This window comes from Cherax quadricarinatus, chromosome 23 (genome assembly GCF_038502225.1).
Source record: "Cherax quadricarinatus isolate ZL_2023a chromosome 23, ASM3850222v1, whole genome shotgun sequence".
In the NCBI taxonomy this organism is placed as follows: Eukaryota; Metazoa; Arthropoda; class Malacostraca; order Decapoda; family Parastacidae; genus Cherax; species Cherax quadricarinatus.
The window spans coordinates 2,253,290-2,276,059 of NC_091314.1; the positions used below are offsets into that span (position 1 = coordinate 2,253,290).

General features: G+C 38.6%; 2 protein-coding genes across 5 annotated transcripts in view; one reads left to right on the top strand and one right to left on the bottom strand.

Moving 5' to 3' along the window:
• The window catches only part of LOC128685812 (S-formylglutathione hydrolase), a 69,556-nt gene extending 57,899 nt beyond the window's left edge, over nucleotides 1–11,657 (bottom strand). The window contains exon 1 of the mRNA XM_070087774.1: nucleotides 11,654–11,657. The gene's annotated coding sequence lies outside the window, so the exon portion shown is untranslated. The remainder of the gene's footprint in view (nucleotides 1–11,653) is intronic.
• Nucleotides 1–22,770, top strand: part of LOC128685810 (kinase suppressor of Ras 2) — an 88,876-nt gene that overhangs the window by 30,492 nt on the left and 35,614 nt on the right. For 2 of the 4 annotated variants that reach the window (XM_053772481.2, XM_053772484.2), the window contains exons 8-12: nucleotides 260–363; nucleotides 1,795–1,950; nucleotides 6,438–6,546; nucleotides 13,227–13,244; nucleotides 16,354–16,377. In XM_053772481.2, coding sequence (XP_053628456.1) covers nucleotides 260–363; nucleotides 1,795–1,950; nucleotides 6,438–6,546; nucleotides 13,227–13,244; nucleotides 16,354–16,377 — 411 coding nt within the window. The remainder of the gene's footprint in view (nucleotides 1–259; nucleotides 364–1,794; nucleotides 1,951–6,437; nucleotides 6,547–13,226; nucleotides 13,245–16,353; nucleotides 16,378–22,770) is intronic. The other 2 variants (XM_053772482.2, XM_053772483.2) reach the window with 2 other exon arrangements.

Consider the following 22,770-nt stretch of genomic DNA (forward strand, 5'->3'; position numbering starts at 1 on the left):
TAAACAATGGCACACTGGCTGGGAAGGGAGGCTGAGGCAGCTCAGAGCCGTGAGTACGTGTCCAGGACAAATGATGATTAGCAAGTCAACTGACCATTTGCGAGCCAATGTTTGGACTAAAATAACGTGATGATTTCTGAAAAGGATGGCTATCGAGCCCGACAATTATCGAGGGACTGCTGTATTTGAAAATTCTCACTGAATCATTGTCCAATTAGATGTAGATTAGAACTAAATTATTACTCAATTTACTCCCCAGGTTTAAAGTGCAAAGAATGCAGCTTTAAATGTCATCGTGAATGTGAACCAAAGGTGCCACCATCCTGTGGTTTACCTCATGCATATCTTCAGATCTTCACTGATGTGAGTTGTACTTCTGATTCTGATATGTTGATTTTTGCTGTCATTACATGAGCTGGAAAGGATGCTCTAAACATCCCTAATTACAGGGGTGACTATAGGAATCTCAGGGAACTTTTTTGGGAGTCTTTTTACATTTTTACATTGCATTCCCACACAAAGTGGGAGTTGTCACAGTTGCTCTTTGCTGATGACACTGTGCTCTTGGGAGATTCTGAAGAGAAGTTGCAGAGATTGGTGGATGAATTTGGTAGGGTATTCAAAAGAGGAAAATTAAAAGTGAATACAGGAAAGAGTAAGGTTATGAGGATAACAAAAAGATTAGGTGATGAAAGATTGGATATCAGATTGGAGGGAGAGAGTATGGAGGAGGTGAATGTATTCAGATATTTGGGAGTGGACGTGTCAGCGGATGGGTCTATGAAAGATGAGATGAATTATAGAATTAATGAGGGGAAAAGGGTGAGTGGTGCACTTAGGAGTCTGTGGAGACAAAGAACTTTGTCCTTGGAGGCAAAGAGGGGAATGTATGAGAGTATAGTTTTACCAACGCTCTTATATGGGTGTGAAGCATGGGTGATGAATGTTGCAGCGAGGAGAAGGCTGGAGGCAGTGGAGATGTCATGTCTGAGGGCAATGTGTGGTGTGAATATAATGCAGAGAATTCGTAGTTTGGAAGTTAGGAGGAGGTGCGGGATTACCAAAACTGTTGTCCAGAGGGCTGAGGAAGGGTTGTTGAGGTGGTTCGGACATGTAGAGAGAATGGAGCGAAACAGAATGACTTCAAGAGTGTATCAGTCTGTAGTGGAAGGAAGGCGGGGTAGGGGTCGGCCTAGGATAGGTTGGAGGGAGGGGGTAAAGGAGGTTTTGTGTGCGAGGGGCTTGGACTTCCAGCAGGCATGCGTGAGCGTGTTTGATAGGAGTGAATGGAGACAAATGGTTTTTAATACTTGACGTGCTGTTGGAGTGTGAGCAAAGTAACATTTATGAAGGGGTTGAGGGAAACCGGCAGGCCGGACTTGAGTCCTGGAGATGGGAAGTACAGTGCCTGCACTCTGAAGGAGGGGTGTTAATGTTGCAGTTTAAAAACTGTAGTGTAAAGCACCCTTCTGGCAAGACAGTGATGGAGTGAATGATGGTGAAAGTTTTTCTTTTTCGGGCCACCCTGCCTTGGTGGGAATCGGCCAGTGTGATAATAATAATAATAATAATAATATAATTTTTTTAATGATGCTGATATTTTAACGTGGTATGATAACATTTAAAGTAAACATCTGAATTGCTACTGCTGAATATATATTCCACATCATCACCTTCAGTTGTCATTAATGCTATAGACTGAGGGAACTACTACTTTGAATATCTGTTTTTATTTTTAACTGCTGATATCCTTTAGGATTCAATGAAAAATTTAATATATACATTCTCTTTTAGACTCTGAAGAAGGGTGGTATGGACGGGGGCAGTGGGCTTCCCATCCGAGGGACCCCGGGTATCCCTCACTCTCATCTCAACGATGTATTCTCCCCTCCATTACAGAACAGCTCTAAGTCCTACTCCCAGCCGTCCATTAACATACCATCCTTCCAGGTAAGAGAAACCAGAGTTATGTTTAGTGGCAGTCCTGGGTATAAGTGGTATAGGCTGCCTAAGGCACCAGTTGGTGACGAGGGATGGCATAGCACACTTGGGTTTTGTTTTTTCTCAAACAGGCTCCAGTGTTTCCACTAGGGTAAAATAAACTATTTGAGGATAATTAGATCTTCCTTGGAGTAAAATTTGGGGTAATCTAAAATTTTGCAAATCTAGGGTAATAAAGAGGATTATGTTTAGTACAAAAACTGTTAAACCTACAGTTTCAAATACCAATTTAAATAAAATTTTTTGCTAGCTGGCAATTTTATATTTGTATTAAGCCATTTAAAAGGATTCAGGTAAACTGGTTAACCAGAGTGTCTGCACTCTGATGGAGAGTCATTTGAATTGTGATCTCTTTGCACTTCTGGCAAGACAGCTATTGAATGAATGATTTTTTTTTTTGGGGGGGGGGGGGGGGGGTTGTCTCTCTACCTTGGGAGATGGTTAATGTGTTCAGCAAAAAAGTTGTTCACATTACTAGCAAATATCGATGTTTGTCACTCACAGTTTACATATCTTCTTGGTTAAAAGGGCAAAACATCTACAAAATTGTTTAAGATTGGAAATCCTCTTAATTATTAATTAACCCTTTCAGGGTTTCTGACGTACTAGTACGGCTTACGCACCAGGGTTATTGACGTACTAGAACGTCTAAATTCTAGCGCCTTCAGATCTAGTAAGAGAGGTGGTACATATGAAAGAATGGGTCTATATGGTCAGTGTGCACAGTATAAAAAAAATCCTGCAGCACACAGTGCATAATAATAAAAAAAACTCCGACCATGTTTTTGGTTTAAAACAGCGACTTTGCAGTGTATTTTCGTATGGTATTTATTGTTGTATTCTAGTTTTCCTGGTCTCATTTTATAGAATGGAAGACATATTACAGAAATTGGGATGATTTTGATTGGTTTCATAATGAAAAGTACCTTAAACTTGAGCTCAAAGTTGCAGAAATGTTCGATTTTTACCAAATTTCAAGAGTAAACAAATCCTGCCAAGCGTTCAATACACATCAACTGGTGAGTCTAATATTCTTTCACAAGTGTGCTGATATTATTTATACCATTTCTACACTAATGCAGTAGTCTGCATAACAGTAAATCTTCTATTTTTTTGTGAGAATAAAAAGTCAAAGTGGAAAGCAAGAGAGATGTAAGAGGGGCCTGGGGACATGACTAATGAACAGAGAAAATGTCATTTTAGTGCCAGGAATGTCTGTCTTGCTTATTCTGGACCCTGACGAGGACATTCGAGCACTCCAGGAAGATTTGAATAGACTGATGCAGTGGTCGGAGAAGTGGCAGATGCAGTTTAATATAGACAAATGCAAAGTTTTAATGTTGGACAGGACAATAACCATGCCACATATAAACTAAATAATGTAGATCTTAATATTACGGATTGCGAAAAAGATTTAGGAGTTCTGGTTAGCAGTAATCTGAAACCAAGACAACAGTGCATAAGTGTTCGCAATAAAGCTAATAGAATCCTTGGCTTCATATCAAGAAGCATAAATAATAGGAGTCCTCAGGTTGTTCTTCAACTCTATACATCCTTGGTTAGGCCTCATTTAGATTATGCTGCACAGTTTTGGTCACCTTATTACAGAATGGATATAAATTCTCTGGAAAATGTACAAAGGAGGATGACAAAGTTGATCCCATGTATCAGAAACCTTCCCTATGAGGATAGACTAAGGGCCCTGAATCTGCACTCTCTAGAAAGACGTAGAATTAGGGGGGATATGATTGAGGTGTATAAATGGAAGACAGGAATAAATAAAGGGGATGTAAATAGTGTGCTGAAAATATCTAGCCTAGACAGGACTCGCAGCAATGGTTTTAAGTTGGAAAAATTCAGATTCAGGAAGGATATAGGAAAGTACTGGTTTGGTAATAGAGTTGTGGATGAGTGGAACAAACTCCCAAGTACCGTTATAGAGGCCAGAACGTTGTGTAGCTTTAAAAATAGGTTGGATAAATACATGAGTGGATGTGGGTGGGTGTGAGTTAGACCTGATAGCTTGTGCTACCAGGTCGGTTGCCGTGTTCCTCCCTTAAGTCAATGTGACCTGACCTGACTAGGTTGGGTGCATTGGCTTAAGCCGGTAGGAGACTTGGACCTGCCTCGCATGGGCCAGTAGGCCTTCTGCAGTGTTCCTTCGTTCTTATGTTCTTATGTTCTTATGTTCTATTTGGAAATTGGCATATTCTGAAATTTGTGTGAAATTGGCAAAATTGCCAGTTTCTGACCACTGTATTGGATAGTTGAAATCGGTAAATGGGTGGTTTCTTGTACTCATTCGATAGAAAAAATGGATTTCTAGCAAAATAGATAAGATTTTTGTCGATTAGTACATTGAAATTGGCCGAAAATAGGGCTCAAAGTGGGTGAAATCTCCGATGGGTAAACATTGTCGAGACCACTAACTTCACGAGAGCATAATTCCGTAAGTTTTCCATCAAATTTCATACTTTTGGTGTCATTATGATTGGGAAAAGATTCTTTATCATTTCATAAGATTTTTTTTTTTTTTTTTTTTTTTCTGAGAAATTTTCGACCTTGAGAACGGGTTTAGGAGAGGGCCTCTCGACCCTGAAAGGGTCGAACTGGACAGGACATACAGTAATTATACTACCATGTTGCAAGTTGGCTGGAGCTTATTAGTACATATAAATCTTAGCAGGTTCAAATGATGCACCTCATGATATAATTTATATCAGCATTTCAGCATTAATTCCATCCATTCCTATTCTTCTCCACTTTCAACATGTTTACTGCCTCATTCAGCTCTTCCATTCTCACATAGGATACTTCTCGCTTTGTCACAAATCCCCTTCCTTTCTGCTCCATGATTGGAATCGCTTCCTCCACTCTATCATATGTATATCACAACTTTTTGTAATATTATATCCACCCATCTCCATATCTACTATCTCACCCCTTTTACTTGTAACTGCTGTGCATCCTTGGGAGGGACCCAGTTAGAATTACTGTACTGTTTATCAAACCAATTCCCATCTAATACCTTCTCCTTCTAACTTGGCACAGTCGTAAGTACTCATTTGTGACCTAGTTTGCCTTTGCTTTCTGGTCTCCACTCGTGGCTGTGGTGATGGTATCATTACATTTTCTCACTAACCAGCCTTTCTTTAAACAGTTGCTCATACCTCTCACCAACCATCTTCTTAAATTTATTCACTTTCACTTCTCATCTTACCCACTGACACTTTTTGTCCTTAATTTTTTTTTAGTTTTACTCTATTACTCCTGTAGGGCATTAATATCATTGTACAGTGGTACCTTGACTTACGAGTGCCCCAACTTACGAGTTTTCCGAGTTACGAGCCGTTGCTCCGTCGATTTTTTGCTTTGAGTTGCGAGCCAAAATCCGAGTTACAAGAGAGCTTCAGATACGCCGCCACTAGTTGGCGGCATATGTGAAGTCAAATCCAACTCTGTACCCAGAGGAATGTCAGGTACTTCGTCCCATCCCACATGCTCTTCCAACACATAACTGGAAGGATAATACTCCCACACTCATCCCAGATTGTAGTGAGGCACCTCGTCCCTTGTTTGGTTCTCGTATAAATCCAGGGAAGAGGTAACCCCCATTTCAACAGTCTAGAGTTTTTCCAGAAACATTAAGGTAGGTGGAGTAGTGATGGTGGTGGGTGGAGTAGTGGTGGTGGTGGGTGGATTAGTGATGGTGGTGGGTGGAGTAGTGATAGTGGTGGGTGGAATAGTGATAGTTGTGGGTGGAATAGTGATAGTGGTGGGTGGAGTAGTGGTGGTGGTGGATGGAATGGAATAGTGATAATGGTGGGTGGAGTAGAGATGGTGGTGGGTGTAGTAGTGAAGGTGATGGGTGTAGTAGTGAAGGTGATGGGTGGAGTAGTGAAGGTGGTGGGTGGAGTAGTGATAGTGGTGGGTGGAACAGTGATAGTGGTGGGTGGAGTAGAGATGGTGGTGGGTGGAGTAGTGAGGGTGATGGATAGAGTAGTGATAATGGTGGGTGGTGTAGAGATGGTGGTGGGTGAAGTAGTGAAGGTGGTGGGTGGAGTATACAATACAGTATTTCTTGTTTATAAATTTTTTTTTTTTTTTTTTTTTAACAAGTCGGCCGTCTCCCATAACAAAACCCATAACAAAAAATTGGGGTGTTTTTTGGGGGGCTGGAATGGATTAATGGCATTTCAATCAATTTCAATGAGGAAAATTGATTTGATATACGAGCAAATTGAGTTATGAGCTCGGTCACGGAACAAATTAAACTCATAAGTCCAGTCAAGGTACCACTGTATAGGGATTTGGCATACCCTGGCTAGCTTGTTAAGGATAAATGATTTTTTTTTTTTTTTTACTTAGGGGCAGACTGAGCTTCATCTATACACTTATTAGTCAGCCAGTAATAACAAAACTTTTTCTGTCTTCAGGGTCCAGACTCTAGTTCTAACACCTCCAGCTGCAATTCCTCCACTCCTTCCAGTCCTGCTCCGATTATCTCGGCCTCTCCCGCACAGCAACAAGCATTCCGCTTTCCAGGTGAATAATATGGGAACACTTTTTTTTTATCATTGTGTATTCTTTAACATTATATATACAGTAGATCATCAAATAATTATGTTGTTATTATTATTATAAACAAAAAGAAGCACTAAATCATCAAATAATGAACTCTTTTATGGGGAAGGGTACGCTGTAATTTCAACAGCAATGGATGATCACATCAATTATGATAATCCATTTGTTTTGCATATGTCTGTCTCATTATTTGTTTAGGTCCCAGATTGACCTAGACTGCTAGGTAATGCCTAAGCTAAATAACCAATATCTGGTTAATTGGTAATGTACTGTATATTGTTTTAGTTCTTCTTTCAACAAACCGGCTGTATTCCACCAAGGCAGGGTGGCCCATAAAGAAAAGCAAAAGTTTCTCTTTTTAACTTCAGTAATATATACAGGAGGAGGGGTTACTAGCCCCTTGCTCCTGGCATTTTAGTCGCCTCTTATAGTACGCATGGCTTACGGAGGAAGAATTCTGTTTCACTTCCCCATGGAAACAAGGAAATAAACAAGAACTAATAAGAAAATAGAAGAAACCCCAGAGGGGTGTGTATATATATGCTTGTATATGCATGTGTAGTGAGACCTAAGTGTAAGTAGAAGTAGTAAGACGTACCTGAAATCTTGCATGTTTATGAGACAAAAAAAAAAAAAGACACCAGCAATCCTACCATCATGTAAAACAATTACAGGCTTTTGTTTTACACTCACTTGGCAGGACGGTAGTACCTCCCTGGGTGGTTGCTGTCTACCAACCTACTACCTAGGATTGTTTTAGTTACTGTTGAAAATTTCTCTTTATACTTGTAGTAAACCTAGGTAGTAGGGAGGTACTACCGTCCTGCCAAGTGAGTGTGAAACAGAAGCCTGTAATTGTTTTACATGATGGTAGGATTGCTGGTCTTTTTTCTGTCTCATAAACATGCAAGATTTCAGGTACGTCTTGCTACTTCTGCTTACACTTAGGCCACATTACACATGCATGTACAAATATATATATATATTCTTCTTTCAACACACCGGCCGTATAACACCAAGGCGGGGTGGCCCAAAAGGAAAAACAAAAGTTTCTCCTTTTACATTTAGTAATATATGCAGGAGAAGTGGTTACTAGCCCCTTGCTCCCGGCATTTTGGTCGCCTCTTACAACACGCATGGCTTACGGAGGAAGAATTCTGTTCCACTTTCCCATGGAGGTAAGAGGAAATAAACAAGAACAAGAACTAGTAAGAAAAATGGAAGAAAACCCAGAGGGGTGTGTATATACATATATGCTTGTACATGTATGTGTAGTGTGACCTAAGTGTAAGTAGAAGTTGCAAGACATACCTGAAACCTTGCATGTTTATGAGACAGAAAAATGGACAGCAGCAATCCTACCATCATGTAAAACAATTACAGGTTTCCGTTTTACACTCGCTTGGCAGGACGGTAGTACCTCCCTGGGCGGTTGCTGTTTACCAACCTACTATCTAGGATATATATATCTTTCTTTCTTCTTTCAACACACCGGCCGTATCCCACCGAGGCAGGGTGGCCCAAAAGAAAAAACCAAAGTTTCTCCTTTCAAATTTAGTAATATATACAGGAGAAGGGGTTACTAGCCCCTTGCTCCCGGCATTTTAGTCGCCTCTTACAACACGCATGGCTTACGGAGGAAGAATTCTGTTCCACTTCCCCATGGAGATAAGAGGAAATAAACAAGAACAAGAACTAGAAAGAAAATCGAAGAAAACCCAGAGGGGTATGTATATATACGCTTGTACATGTATGTGTAGTGTGACCTGAGTGTAAGTAGAAGTAGCAAGACGTACCTGAAATTTTGCATGTTCATGAGACAGAAAAAAGGACACCAGCAATCCTACCATCATGTAAAACAATTACAGGCTTTCGTGTTACACTCACTTGGCAGGACGGTAGTACCTCCCTGGGCGGTTGCTGTTTACCAACCTACTACCTAGGATATAGATATATATATATATATATATATATATATATATTGTAGGTAGTAGGTTGGTAGACAGCAACCGCCCAGGGAGGTACTACCGTCCTGCCAAGTGAGTGTAAAACGAAAGCCTGTAATTGTTTTACATGATGGTAGGATTGCTGGTGTCCTTTTTTCTGTCTCATGAACATGCAAGATTTCAGGTACGTCTTGCTACTTCTACTTACACTTAGGTCACACTACACATACATGTACAAGCACATATATACACACCCCTCTGGGTTTTCTTCTATTTTCTTTCTAGTTCTTATTCTTGTTTATTTCCTCTTATCTCCATGGGGAAGTGGAACAGAATTCTTCCTCCGTAAGCCATGCGTGTTGTAAGAGGCGACTAAAATGCTGGGAGCAAGGGGCTAGTAACCTCTTCTCCTGTATATATTACTAAATGTAAAAGGAGAAACTTTCGTTTTTCCTTTTGGGCCACCCCGCCTCGGTGGGATACGGCCGGTGTGTTGAAAGAAAGAATATATATATATATATATATATATATATATATATATATATATATAAAATGAAAGGGGGTAAAGCAGCTGGAACTGATGGGATCATGACAGAAATGTTAAAAGCAGGGGGGGATATAGTGTTGGAGTGGTTGGTACTTTTGTTTAATAAATGTATGAAAGAGGGGAAGGTACCTAGGGATTGGCAGAGAGCATGTATAGTCCCTTTATATAAAGGGAAAGGGGACAAAAGAGACTGTAAAAATTATAGAGGAATAAGCTTACTGAGTATACCAGGGAAAGTGTACGGTAGGGTTATAATTGAAAGAATTAGAGGTAAGACAGAATGTAGGATTGCGGATGAGCAAGGAGGTTTCAGAGTGGGTAGGGGATGTGTAGATCAGGTGTTTACATTGAAGCATATATGTGAACAGTATTTAGATAAAGATAGGGAAGTTTTTATTGCATTTATGGATTTAGAAAAGGCATATGATAGAGTGGATAGAGGAGCAATGTGGCAGATGTTGCAAGTTTATGGAATAGGTGGTAAGTTACTAAATGCTGTAAAGAGCTTTTATGAGGATAGTGAGGCTCAGGTTAGGGTGTGTAGAAGAGAGGGAGAATACTTCCCGGTAAAAGTAGGTCTTAGACAGGGATGTGTAATGTCACCATGGTTGTTTAATATTTTTATAGATGGGGTTGTAAAAGAAGTAAATGCTAGGGTGTTCGGGAGAGGGGTGGGGTTAAATTATGGGGAATCAAATTCAAAATGGGAATTGGCACAGTTACTTTTTGCTGATGATACTGTGCTTATGGGAGATTCTAAAGAAAAATTGCAAAGGTTAGTGGATGAGTTTGAGAATATGTGTAAAGGTAGAAAGTTGAAAGTGAACATAGAAAAGAGTAAGGTGATGAGGGTATCAAATGATTTAGATAAAGAAAAATTGGATATCAAATTGGGGAGGAGGAGTATGGAAGAAGTGAATGTTTTCAGATACTTGGGAGTTGACGTGTCGGCAGATGGATTTATGAAGGATGAGGTTAATCATAGAATTGATGAGGGAAAAAAGGTGAGTGGTGCGTTGAGGTATATGTGGAGTCAAAAAACGTTATCTATGGAGGCAAAGAAGGGAATGTATGAAAGTATAGTAGTACCAACACTCTTATATGGATGTGAAGCTTGGGTGGTAAATGCAGCAGCGAGGAGACGGTTGGAGGCAGTGGAGATGTCCTGTCTAAGGGCAATGTGTGGTGTAAATATTATGCAGAAAATTCGGAGTGTGGAAATTAGGAGAAGGTGTGGAGTTAATAAAAGCATTAGTCAGAGAGCAGAAGAGGGGTTGTTGAGGTGGTTTGGTCATTTAGAGAGAATGGATCAAAGTAGAATGACATGGAAAGCATATAAATCTATAGGGGAAGGAAGGAGGGGTAGGGGTCGTCCTCGAAAGGGTTGGAGAGAGGGCGTAAAGGAGGTTTTGTGGGCGAGGGGCTTGGACTTCCAGCAAGCGTGCATGAGCGTGTTAGATAGGAGTGAATGGAGACGAATGATACTTGGGACCTGACGATCTGTTGGAGTGTGAGCAGGGTAATATTTAGTGAAGGGATTCAAGGAAACCGGTTATTTTCATATAGTCGGACTTGAGTCCTGGAAATGGGAAGTACAATGCCTGCACTTTAAAGGAGGGGTTTGGGATATTGGCAGTTTGGAGGGATATGTTGTGTATCTTTATACGTATATGCTTCTAAACTGTTGTATTCTGAGCACCTCTGCAAAAACAGTGATAATGTGCGAGTGTGGTGAAAGTGTTGAATGATGATGAAAGTATTTTCTTTTTGGGGATTTTCTTTCTTTTTTGGGTCACCCTGCCTCGGTGGGAAATGGCCGACTTGTTGAGAAAAAAAAAAAATACACACACACCTCTCTGGGTTTTCTTTTTTCTTACTAGTTCTTGTTTATTTCCTCTTATCTCCATGTGTGTCTTAAGAGGTGACTAAAATGCTGAAAGCAAGGGGCAAGGAACCCTTCTCCTGTATACATGCTAAAGTTAAAAAGAGGAACTTCTTGTTCTTTTTTTTTGGGGCCACCTTACTTTGGTGGGATATGGCCGGTTTGTTCAACCTGTACATATGGAAGTGAAATAGTCAAGGAATGTGCTTAAATGTTCATGGACTTCAGTAAGAATTCTTGTGAGCATTGTAGATGGGAATGCATTTTGGATATTAGTAGCAAAGTATGGAGAAGGATTCACACACGCCTTCATTCTATCTTATTACAGTATTTTACTTTAATCATTATTAGCATGATGTTTGATTATGGATTGTAAATTATTATTTATAAATTATTATGGGGATATTTGGTTAAACTCAATAGTCCAAATGCAATTGAGTTATGAGTATATCTACCATATATTATTGGCTGTTAAATGACCCTGGTCATATGACAGGGAGGGAGCGGCAGTGCTTTGGCTCAGGTTGTACACTCTTGATTTTTTGGAGTTTGAAAATATGGGGCAGAATCTGCTGGGTTCAGTGATTCTAAAAGAGTGGACAAAGTACGTTGGTCGAAGAATTGTCTGTTAGTGTTACAATCATGGCAGACAATTTTCTCTCTGTCCGCTATGGTAACCATTACTGGCTATCAACCTCCCCGTTAGACCATTCATTTGAGGGTTTATTATTATAATCCTGACTTAATGATGGAATTCCGTTCATAAGACAACATCGGTAAACTAATTTGTTGCTAAGTGAGGAGCATACCATAATGGTAGTGGGTTTGTGTCAGCCATCTTTGATAATGTTTTAATGTCACCTTTGTGCCATTTATAACATTTCTGGTATATTTTTAAATGTTTATACAGCAGTGTACTGTATATTGTAATAAACAGAATGGAGGAAATCAGCTCTAATATGCATTATTTAGGTATGCATGCTAGTTAGAGAGCCTGTCGTAAGTCCGAGTTGTCGGTAAACGAGTACGTCGCTAATTGAGGAGAGGCTGTATTATCAGGCTTCACAATTGGGCTGATTTATTCAGCAAAAGAAAGAAAGAAAAAATCTTGTCTTATGGCTGGAAATACATGGTATTTATCTAAGATTCAAATGCACTTCATTAATTCTTTTTCTTAATGAATGTAACTTATGCATATGAGAGATATTAGTGGGTCCATGTGGTAGTGTTACAACTTTGATGTAACTTAATTAAAATGTTCCTGGCTCCTAAAGGCTGCTCACACTGCTGTCTAGGGGTTATAAAATTACTCTGAAAACATACAGCAAACCTTGGGCCAGCATGTACTCATACAAATTAAACATGAGTGCAAATAATTAACGTTGTATAAGGACACAAAAACTCACCTATACAAAAATATATATAATTTAATAATACTAACTTACATACAACTTACAATCTACTCCAAAAAAACCACCACACTCCAGTTCACATTAACTCACTAGCACACTGCTACTAATGAGTTAAACAAAATAAATGAACATTTATGAACAGGGAGGCTCCATGACACCTCCTTTCTGCAGGCTACATAGCCTACAGTGGAAACGTTAAATACTCTCCAAAACACAGGCCCCTGCATACTAGGGATTTACAAATAAACATGAGAGCACCAGAAAATACACAAAATAGAATGCACTAAAAAACTTTCCAAAATTACCTACTCAAACTACCGCTCAAACATGATGACTTCACCCTGTGACCACCTGAGTGGTTATTTTATATAAATATTTTTCTGTAGCACACTGGGTAACAGTAGCAAGATTGAAAAATAATCAGCAGAAAGGTAGAACCAATCAAATGTGCCTACTCAGTACCTTTTTTCTGGGGGTTAGGTATTTAAATAATTTTCCATCGCTGTGTACTGCACATGAATGTGATCAGTTATGCATCCATGTGATTGTTATTTTGTCATGTATACAAGATTTGTAAAACATACTGCTGCATGGTGCAGGCTCTACCTCATATATCAGTGTCTGGCACGTGGTTTGAACAATGTGGTGGATCTTGGTTTTTAGACCAGGAAAATGTGTATGATTTATTGCTCTTTGTTATGGATACTGTTACATTCTAGAATCTCGGTGGGAGACGGCCGACTTGTTGAAAAAAAAAAAAAAAAAAAAAAAAATTTTCATACTCTGCATTTTTGCTTTTAAATATATGGTTTTGTTTGACTTTTATAAAAGTGAAAATTCTTTTTCACCCTCAGCCTGCAGGCTGTGGAATGGTAATGATCAGGCATTTTTATTTATTTATTTTTTTTTTTTTTGCAAAGTAAGAAAAAAGTGTGTGAAGGGAGCAACTGATGGGTGCCAAGAAGGAATGGTGTACTGTGTATACAGTATTTAAGTAAGCTCAGATTAGCGGAGGTTAGAGAGTTAATGGTGTATTGAAGAGTATGTAAGATAAGTGGTAGTCCAATAATTTTTATTGATTGAATTTAGGCAAAGTCAAACAAAGTTTCTAGAAGAGCACTGGTGGGTTTCTCTTACTAGGTAACTAGTGATCAGCCTCTTGAACACTTCAAGAAAGACAAAAGAAAAAAAATGAGTAAAAGAATCTGTTGTGAGAAAAGTAAAATTTTTTAAATGCTTGATTCAAGGATTTTGTATAGGAAAACAGGAGCTGTGAGTGATAGGAATGTTGAGAGAGATCTTCACAGGTAGCGTAGAAACAAAAGCTCCAAATTTCTGCACTGTGTTAATGAAAGAAAATTTAGCAAAATTAGTTTATAATGGAAAGATAATGGTTGGGCACTAAATGAGTTTACGGTGTTGATATGTCTGCAGGCAGTATGGCAATATTGAACAGGGTGGCATTCTGAAGAGGAACAGCTGTGCAAATTGGATATTTCAAAATATAGTTTGTTGAAAAATACAGTTGCCCTTACAAATTTGCGGGGTTATGCTCCTGAGGTCTTGAGAAGCTAGAAACTGCGAATAATACAAAAGTAAGTCTTTGTAAAGAATTTTGTTCAAGAGTTTAAATAATTTTTGTGTTTCAGAAACTATATCTCTGAAAATATCACTTAAATCTGATTAATATTTACATTTATAAGAAATAATGACCAAATTCATGAGAGAGGTGGGTTTGGGAAAAAACACCGAGCCAGAAAAATGCTTGAAAACTAAATCTGTTTTCTTGTTTCCCATCAGTAAAAGCGCTGGATAATCAGAATTTGCAAATAAGAAAGCCTGCAAATTTGTAGGGTGACATTAGTTGACAAAATAGAGGGGAGTGGAACTATGTTAGTCTATGACAAATGTAACTCTTTTGAGAAGTGCTTGCTTCAGGCACAAGTGCCTCCTACCTATCACTAAAGAAATTGGCAGCCGGAGTTAGCATTGCATCAACATGCACATTCCTTTTTAATTGGAATTTTTTGTTGGAGTGTATTGGGTACAGTCTGAATCTATCATTAAATAATGATAAAGTGATTTTGTTTCTCCTTATACTGCTGTTGAAATTAAAGTGGGCTAAATCTTTCAGCTTTGCAGTATTTACCGGTTGCCTGTGCACTTTTAATTTCCTTCTCCTATATGCTCTTGTAAATTCTTCCACCAACATTCGTAATTTCACTTCAGAACATTATCTATGAAGAAAATGGGAAATGTATTGGGAAATGTATTGGTGTACAGTGGTACCAACACTTACATGGGTGTGAGGCATGGTCTTTTAGCATTACAGTGAGAATGGCAGAAACATAAATGCAGTTTCATGGGACCTTTATTATAGTGGATAAATGTCATCAGTTAAGGTTATGATAAGCTGTATTTTTGTTTCATTACCATCATGTTGGTTTTGCATACTTTTACTTACGTGCTTTTGCAGTGAGGAGGAGACTGGAGGCAGTGAAGATGTTGGGTTAAAGAGTGGTGTGAATATTATGCAGAAAATTTGGAGCTTAAAAATTAGAAGTCAGTGTGGGGTTGTGACAAGTATAATTCAGAGGGTGAAGGAGGGGTTGTGGAGGTGGTTTGGTCATTTAGAGAGGGTATAGCAAAATAGGATGACAAAGATGGTGTATAAATCTGGAGTGGAAAGGAGAAACTGTGTGTGAGTATTTTAAATTGGAGTGAGTGGAATAAGTGGTTTGTAGGATTCGCCATACTGTTGGAGTGTGAGAAAGGTAGCATTTATGATGGCACTCAGGGAAAATCGGTTAGACAGACCTGAGCTCTAGAGGTGGGAAGTATAGTGCCTGCATTCTGAGAGAGAGAGTGAGGTAATTTGCAGTTCAATGGATAATTTTGATTGTGATGTCTGCACACTTCTGGCAAGATAGCTATTTAAAAAAAATAGAATTTTAATTTCAGTTGTGTTTTGTATTGTAATACCTACAGGTTGGTTTTTGTTTTACAAATGTTTATAAATCTTTCTTACTCTGACCTTTAACACTGAGTAGTTTTCCCCTTGAATGCTTCCTCATTTGTAATGCTGTGTTTTCCCAGGCTGGTTTCAATGAGACCTGCTGTATCAACTCTCTTCTCATGTACCTCTTAGCTCAGTTTTCCTTTATATTTCTCATATGTGTATATAATTTGTTGTTTTCTTCATTTTTTTTTTTTTTTTTACATTTGGTATTAGTTTCTTTTCCATATCATCTATAATGCTTTGTCATTTGATGGGTGGGTTTGGCCTTCTTAACTTAGAGTTTTTTTTTCCTCCTCATATATCTCCTCATTTAGCTTTTCTGATTTTTTTCTCTATACTTTACATTTTTATTCTCTTCTCCTGTGAGATGTGCATGAGAGATTGATTATGAAGGAGCTTTACATTGAAAGGTTTCATCTGAAGTAATGGGTGTGATGTGTGACCAGTTTAATGCAGTATCAATAATCAAGAAATTGAAATTATTAGTATGTGTTATATTCTGTGATTTTTCTGATAACCCTGTAACACAGTGTAGATGATTGAGTGCCCACATGTTATTGTTGCAGTAACCCTATAACCAGTAGCAGTATCTTTGTAGATGATTGAATGAGAAGTAACAAAGCAAATGAGTCAGTGTTCAGTTATTATTGTTGCAATAACCTTATAGCCAATAATACAATACTTGTATAAATGATAATTGATCAGTAACAAATTATAGAGAATTCAGTGTTTATTTATTATTATTGCAGTAACCTTATAGCCAATAACACAATACCTAAATAGATGATTGAGTGATAAGTAATAAAATATAGATGATTGAATGAACTTTTAACAAAATACAGATAACTGAATGACCTGTAATAAAATATAGATGACTAGATGACCTGTAATAAAATATAGATGATTGAATGACCTGTAACAAAATATAGATCAATGAATGCTGATTAATGCTATTTCCTCAGTTACCCGAGGATTCCACTTCCCAGGTGAGTGCCGAGGCCGATGCATCACATGTAGTTCAAGTTTTTTCCTTTTTTTTTTCAAGTTTTTCAAAAGTTTTTCTTGGCTTGACATAGTTGTAGTTATTTAGAATTAAATTTATTAGTGTAGTTCAGTAAAATGTTGAATGTAAAGAAATATGTATCAATATGAACCAAATTAAGAAACTGAGGGAATTTTAACCATAGTTTGTAGTCTCTTGAGATATACAGTATAACGTTTAGTGGCCGTACTGTAGTTTATTATATCAACACTATGAATATAATGTTACCATTAGATTTTTTCATTTATGTTTTAAATAAGTATTTCATGTATATTATATGTTTCATCATTTTCCTGTGTGTCTGCCACACCTTACATACAGTGATCCCTGCATAACAACTGTTTCCATAATGTAATTTTGAATAACCCAAAATAACAAATGATACTCATTTAATGACTAAATTTCAGTCCGTGGGCCCTTTCCTCCTCCCTTGTTCTTCTGGATTAACAACTGTTTCCTCATACAGTGACTAGATGATAAGAACGACAGAACACTGCAGCAGGCCGCCTGTTGGCCCATACTAGGCAGGTCATTCATAATCCATTCCACCAACAAAATATTTGCCCAACCCAACCTTCAATGCTACCCAAGAAATAAGCTTTGATAATTCCATTCACTCATGTGCAAGTCCCACTTAAATCCAACCCCTCTCACCCATGTATTTATCCAACCTAAATTTTAAATTAACCAAGGTTTTAATTTCAATAACCCTACTAGATAGACCATTCCATTCATCAACTACCCTATTATCAAACCAGTACTTTCCTAATTTGAATCCATTATTGTGAGTTCTCTCTTGGAGAGATATCCTCAAGACCTTATTTATATCCCCTTTGTTAACACCCATCTTCCACTTCGATCATGTCTACCCTCATTCTTCGTCTTACAAGTGAATGTAGTTTAAGGGTCTTCAGTATTTCTTCAAACGGAAGATTTCTAATGCTATGTATTAATTCAGTCATTCTACGCTGAATGTTTTCTAATGAATTTATATCCATTCTGTAATATGGAAACAAGTACTGAGCTGCGTAATCTAAGTGAGGCCTTACTAATGATGTATAAAGCTGTAATATAACTGCAGGACTTCTGTTGCTTACACTTCTTGTTATAAAATCCAGTAATCTGTTTGCCTTATTATGTATGCTTAGGCATTGCTGTCTTGGTTTAAGAGTGCTGCTTACCATAACCCCTAAGTCCTTTTCGCAATCTGTATGGCTAAATTCTACGTTATTTAACTTATAAGTACTAAGGTTATGGACACTCCCAAGCTTCAGAACCTTGCATTTATCTACACTGAACTGCATTTGCCACTTTTCTGACTAGGAACTGAGTTTGTTTAAGTCCTCCTGAAGTTCTGTGACATCTTTGTTTGAATCAGTTATCCTACTTATCTTTGTGTCATCAGCAAATTTGCTCACATCACTAGTAATTCCCTCATCAAGGTCATTGATATATAAACAACAACGTGCCTAGGACTGATCCCTGTGGAATGCCACTTGTTACAGATCCCCACTCTGATTTAACCCCATTTATGCACACTGCTTCCTATTGGTGAGTCATGACTCGATCCATGATAGCACTTTTCCCCTAATGCCATGAGCTGCCACTTTCTTTAACAGTCTCTGATGCGGTACTCAATCAAAAGCCTTACCAAAATCTAAATAAACAATATCAAATTCTTTATCATGATCAACAGCCTCGAAAGCTTTACTAAAGCAGGTTAATAAATTAGTTAGGCAGGAACGACCCTTCATGAATCCATGCTGAGTATCATTAATCAAATTATGCTTATCCAGATGGCTTCTTTTAATATCAGCTATAATTGACTCTTAGTAATTTGCCTACAATTAGGGTCAGGCTTATTGGTTGGTAATTTGATGGTAACGACTTGTCCCCTGCTTTAAAAATAGGAATTACATTAGCCATCTTCCACATATCAGACATTACACCTGTTTGAAGAGATAAATTAAAAATATTAGTTAATGGTTCATAGAGTTCCATTTTTGCATTTCTTAAGAACCCTTGAAGAAAGCTCATCTGGACCCAGCTATTTATTTTGTTTCAGGTGGTCTGCTTGTTTCATAACCATTTCACTAGTGACTGTGATATTACATAATTTATCTTCAGGCCCATTATAAAAGTTAATTACTGGGATATTGTTAGTGTCTTCCTGTGTGAAAACCGAGAGAAAATAATTATTAAAAATCAAGCACATTTCATTCTCCTTGTCAGTAACATGCCCATAGTTATTTTTAAGGGGACCTATCTTATCTCTAACTTTTGTTCTATAATTTTTTTTTTTTATTATTATCACACTGGCCGATTCCCACCAAGGCAGGGTGGCCCGAAAAAGAAAAACTTTCACCATCATTCACTCCATCACTGTCTTGCCAGAAGGGTGCTTTACACTACAGTTTTTAAACTGCAACATTAACACCCCTCCTTCAGAGTGCAGGCACTGTACTTCCCATCTCCAGGACTCAAGTCCGGCCTGCCGGTTTCCCTGAATCCCTTCATAAATGTTACTTTGCTCACACTCCAACAGCACGTCAAGTATTAAAAACCATTTGTCTCCATTCACTCCTATCAAACACGCTCACGCATGCCTGGAAAAAACCTTTTGCGTTAGTTTTCGAATCCCTAGCGACTTTAATTTTGTAGTCCCGTTTAGCTTTTCTTATACCCTTTTTAATGTAAATATATTGATTCATAAGATGACCCTCACCTCTTTTGATGCGCCTATAAATTCTTTTCTTCTGCCCTAAAAGATATTTGAGCCTATTATTCATCCATTTTGGGTCATTTCTATTTGATCTGTGTTGATAAACGTTCTTTGGGCAGCTTGTATAGTGTTTAAAAAGCTGTCATATTGATAGCTCTCTTCGTTACCCCGTCAACAGATGATAAGTGTTCTCTAAGCCCATTGTAATCTGCTAAGCGAAAATCTTGGACAGTTACCGAGTTGTTCCTACTATCATACTTCAATTCAGTGCTAAAGGTAATTAATTGATTTGTGGTTGCTTGCGCCGAGTTCCTCTGTAATTTCTAAATTATTAACAAGGGTTTTGTTGTTTGCCAGAATCAAGTCAAGCAGGTTATTTTCCCTTGTAGGTTCTGTCACAAACTGCTTCAAAAAAAATCCTGAACTACTTCGAAAAAGTCGTTATTCTAAATTCCCAGTCAAAAAATTCAAATCACTCTGACTAGAATTACTACGTTATCATGCCTTGTGGCCTTAACAGTTTCCTCCCAAAGTAGTCTCCCTCAGTCCCTATCTAAGTTTGAGGGACGGTATATCATGCCTAAAATCAATTTTTCATACCCCTCTGAAAATTCTATTCAGACAGACTCTGTATGTGTTATTTCAGACTTTATACCCATTTTTATGCAACAAATGATGTCGGACATGGAGTGCCACCCCACCCCCCTTACTGATACTTCTCTCTACTCTAAACAATTTAAAACCCTGAATGTGCCATTCAGCAGGCAAATCCCGATTTTTCATATTAAACCACGTCTCAGTTATGGCAAAACCATCAGTGTTACCCACACTGCAACTACTCTCAATTCGTCCATCTTATTTCTTGCACTGCGTGTATTAGTAAAAATGTTTGAAAAACCTCCCTTCTCTTTTCTCTTCCTGCTGATTTCTGTTCCTCCACTATACCTGTTATTGTCCTTGTCGCCTGGTGCCACTGGGTTTCCAATATTCACCAATAACTTTTAAATGTTGAGGAAGAAAGGGAGACGGTAATTTCATGCACTGGTCAGGGAGGTATACCATCTTTTAGGAGTGAAGAAGAGCAGAATGTAAGTGTGGGGGAGGTACGCGAGGTATTACGTAGAATGAAAGGGGGTAAAGCAGCTGGAACTGATGGGATCATGACAGAAATGTTAAAAGCAGGGGGGGATATAGTGTTGGAGTGGTTGGTACTTTTGTTTAATAAATGTATGAAAGAGGGGAAGGTACCTAGGGATTGGTGGAGAGCATGTATAGTCCCTTTATATAAAGGGAAAGGGGACAAAAGAGATTGTAAAAATTATTGAGGAATAAGTTTATTGAATATACCAGGAAAAGTGTACGGTAGGGTTATAATTGAAAGAATTAGAGGCAAGACAGAATGTAGGATTATGGATAAGCAAGGAGGTTTCAGAGTGGGTAGGGGATGTGTAGATCAAGTGTTTACATTGAAGCATATATGTGAACTGTATTTAGATAAAGGTAGGGAAGTTTTTATTGCATTTATGGATTTAGAAAAGGCATATGATAGAGTGGATAGAGGAGCAATGTGGCAGATGTTGCAAGTATATGGAATAGGTGGTAAGTTATTAAATGCTGTAAAGAGTTTTTATGAGGATAGTGAGGCTCAGGTTAGGGTGTGTAGAAGAGAGGGAGACTACTTCCCAGTAAAAGTAGGTCTTAGACAGGGATGTGTAATGTCACCATGGTTGTTTAATATATTTATAGATTTGGTTGTAAAAGAAGTAAATGCTAGGGTGTTCAGGAGAGGGGTGGGATTAAATTATGGGGAATCAAATTAAAAATGGGAATTAACACAGTTACTTTTTGCTGATGATACTGTGCTTATGGGAGATTCTAAAGAATAATTGCAAAGGTTAGTGGATGAGTTTGAGAATGTGTGTAAAGGTAGAAAGTTGAAAGTGAACATAGAAAAGAGTAAGGTGATGAGGGTATCAAATGATTTAGATAAAGAAAAATTGGATATCAAATTGGGGAGGAGGAGTATGGAATAAGTGAATGTTTTCAGATACTTGGGAGTTGTCGTGTCGGCGGATGGATTTATGAAGGATGAGGTTAATCATAGAATTAATGAGGGAAAAAAGGTGAGTGGTGCGTTGAGGTATATGTGGAGTCAAAAAACGTTATCTATGGAGGCAAAGAAGGGAATGTATGAAAGTATAGTAGTACCAACACTCTTATATGGGTGTGAAGCTTGGGTGGTAAATGCAGCAGCGAGGAGACGGTTGGAGGCAGTGGAGACGTCCTGTCTAAGGGCGATGTGTGGTGTAAATATTATGCAGAAAATTCGGAGTGTGGAAATTAGGAAAAGGTGTGGAGTTAATAAAAGTATTAGTCAGAGGGCAGAAGAGGGGTTGTTGAGGTGGTTTGGTCATTTAGAGAGAATGGATCAAAGTAGAATGACATGGAAAGCATATAAATCTATAGGGGAAGGAAGGCGAGGTAGGGGTCGTCCTCGAAAGGGTTGGAGAGAGGGGGTAAAGGAAGTTTTGTGGGCAAGGGGCTTGGATTTCCAGGAAGCGTGCGTGAGCGTGTTAGATAGGAGTGAATGGAGACGCATGGTACTTGGGACCTGACAATCTGTTGGAGTGTGAGCAGGGTAATATTTAGTGAAGGGATTCAGGGAAACCGGTTATTTTCATATAGTCGGACTTGAGTCCTGGAAATGGGAAGTACAATGCCTGCACTTTAAAGGAGGGGTTTGGGATATTGGCAGTTTGGAGGGATATGTTGTGTATTTTTATACGTATATGCTTCTAAACTGTTGTATTCTGAGCACCTCTGCAAAAACAGTGATTATGTGTGAGTGTGGTGAAAACGTTGAATGATGATGAAAGCATTTTCTTTTTGGGGATTTTCTTTCTTTTTTGGGTCACCCTGCCTTGGTGGGAGACGGCCGACTTGAAAAAAAAAAAAACTCTACCTCTTTCTGCCTATTACTGGTTTCTCTAAAACTCACACTGTCGCTACACTGAGAATTCATTGATTTTCCACAAAAACCCATACCACTATATATTTCTAGTTTAAAAATCTAAGAGCTCCATCTACTGCATTGGCCAGTGCCCCCACCCCAGACCTAGATAAGTGAACCCCATCCCTGGCATACATGTCATTTCTACCATAGAAGAGGTCCCAGTTGTCTATGAATGTTACTGAATTTTCCCTAGTGTTTGCCCAGCCAGCAATTGAAACCAATTCCCCTGGACAACCATTCATTTCCAACTTCTCTCCTGGGCAAAATGCTACATATCACAGGGTTCCCACCCTTCTTCCTAATTATCTCTAGTGCTGTCCTATATCTGCTAATCAGGTCTTCACTCCTACGTCTGCCAACATCATTGCCTCCCACACTGAGGCAGATAATGGGATTGCTCCCATTACCTTGTGTGATATCATCTAGACGGCTAACAATATCCCCATCTCAGCCCCAGGAGAACATACCCTCTGCCTCCTCTTTCTGTCCCTAAGACAAAAAGCCCTATCCATAAGCTTAACCTGAGTGTCCCTGACTAAAACAATGTTCTTACCTTCACTGGCAGAGTTCGTTGTGACGTTCTCAATGGTCTTTGTTTGGGT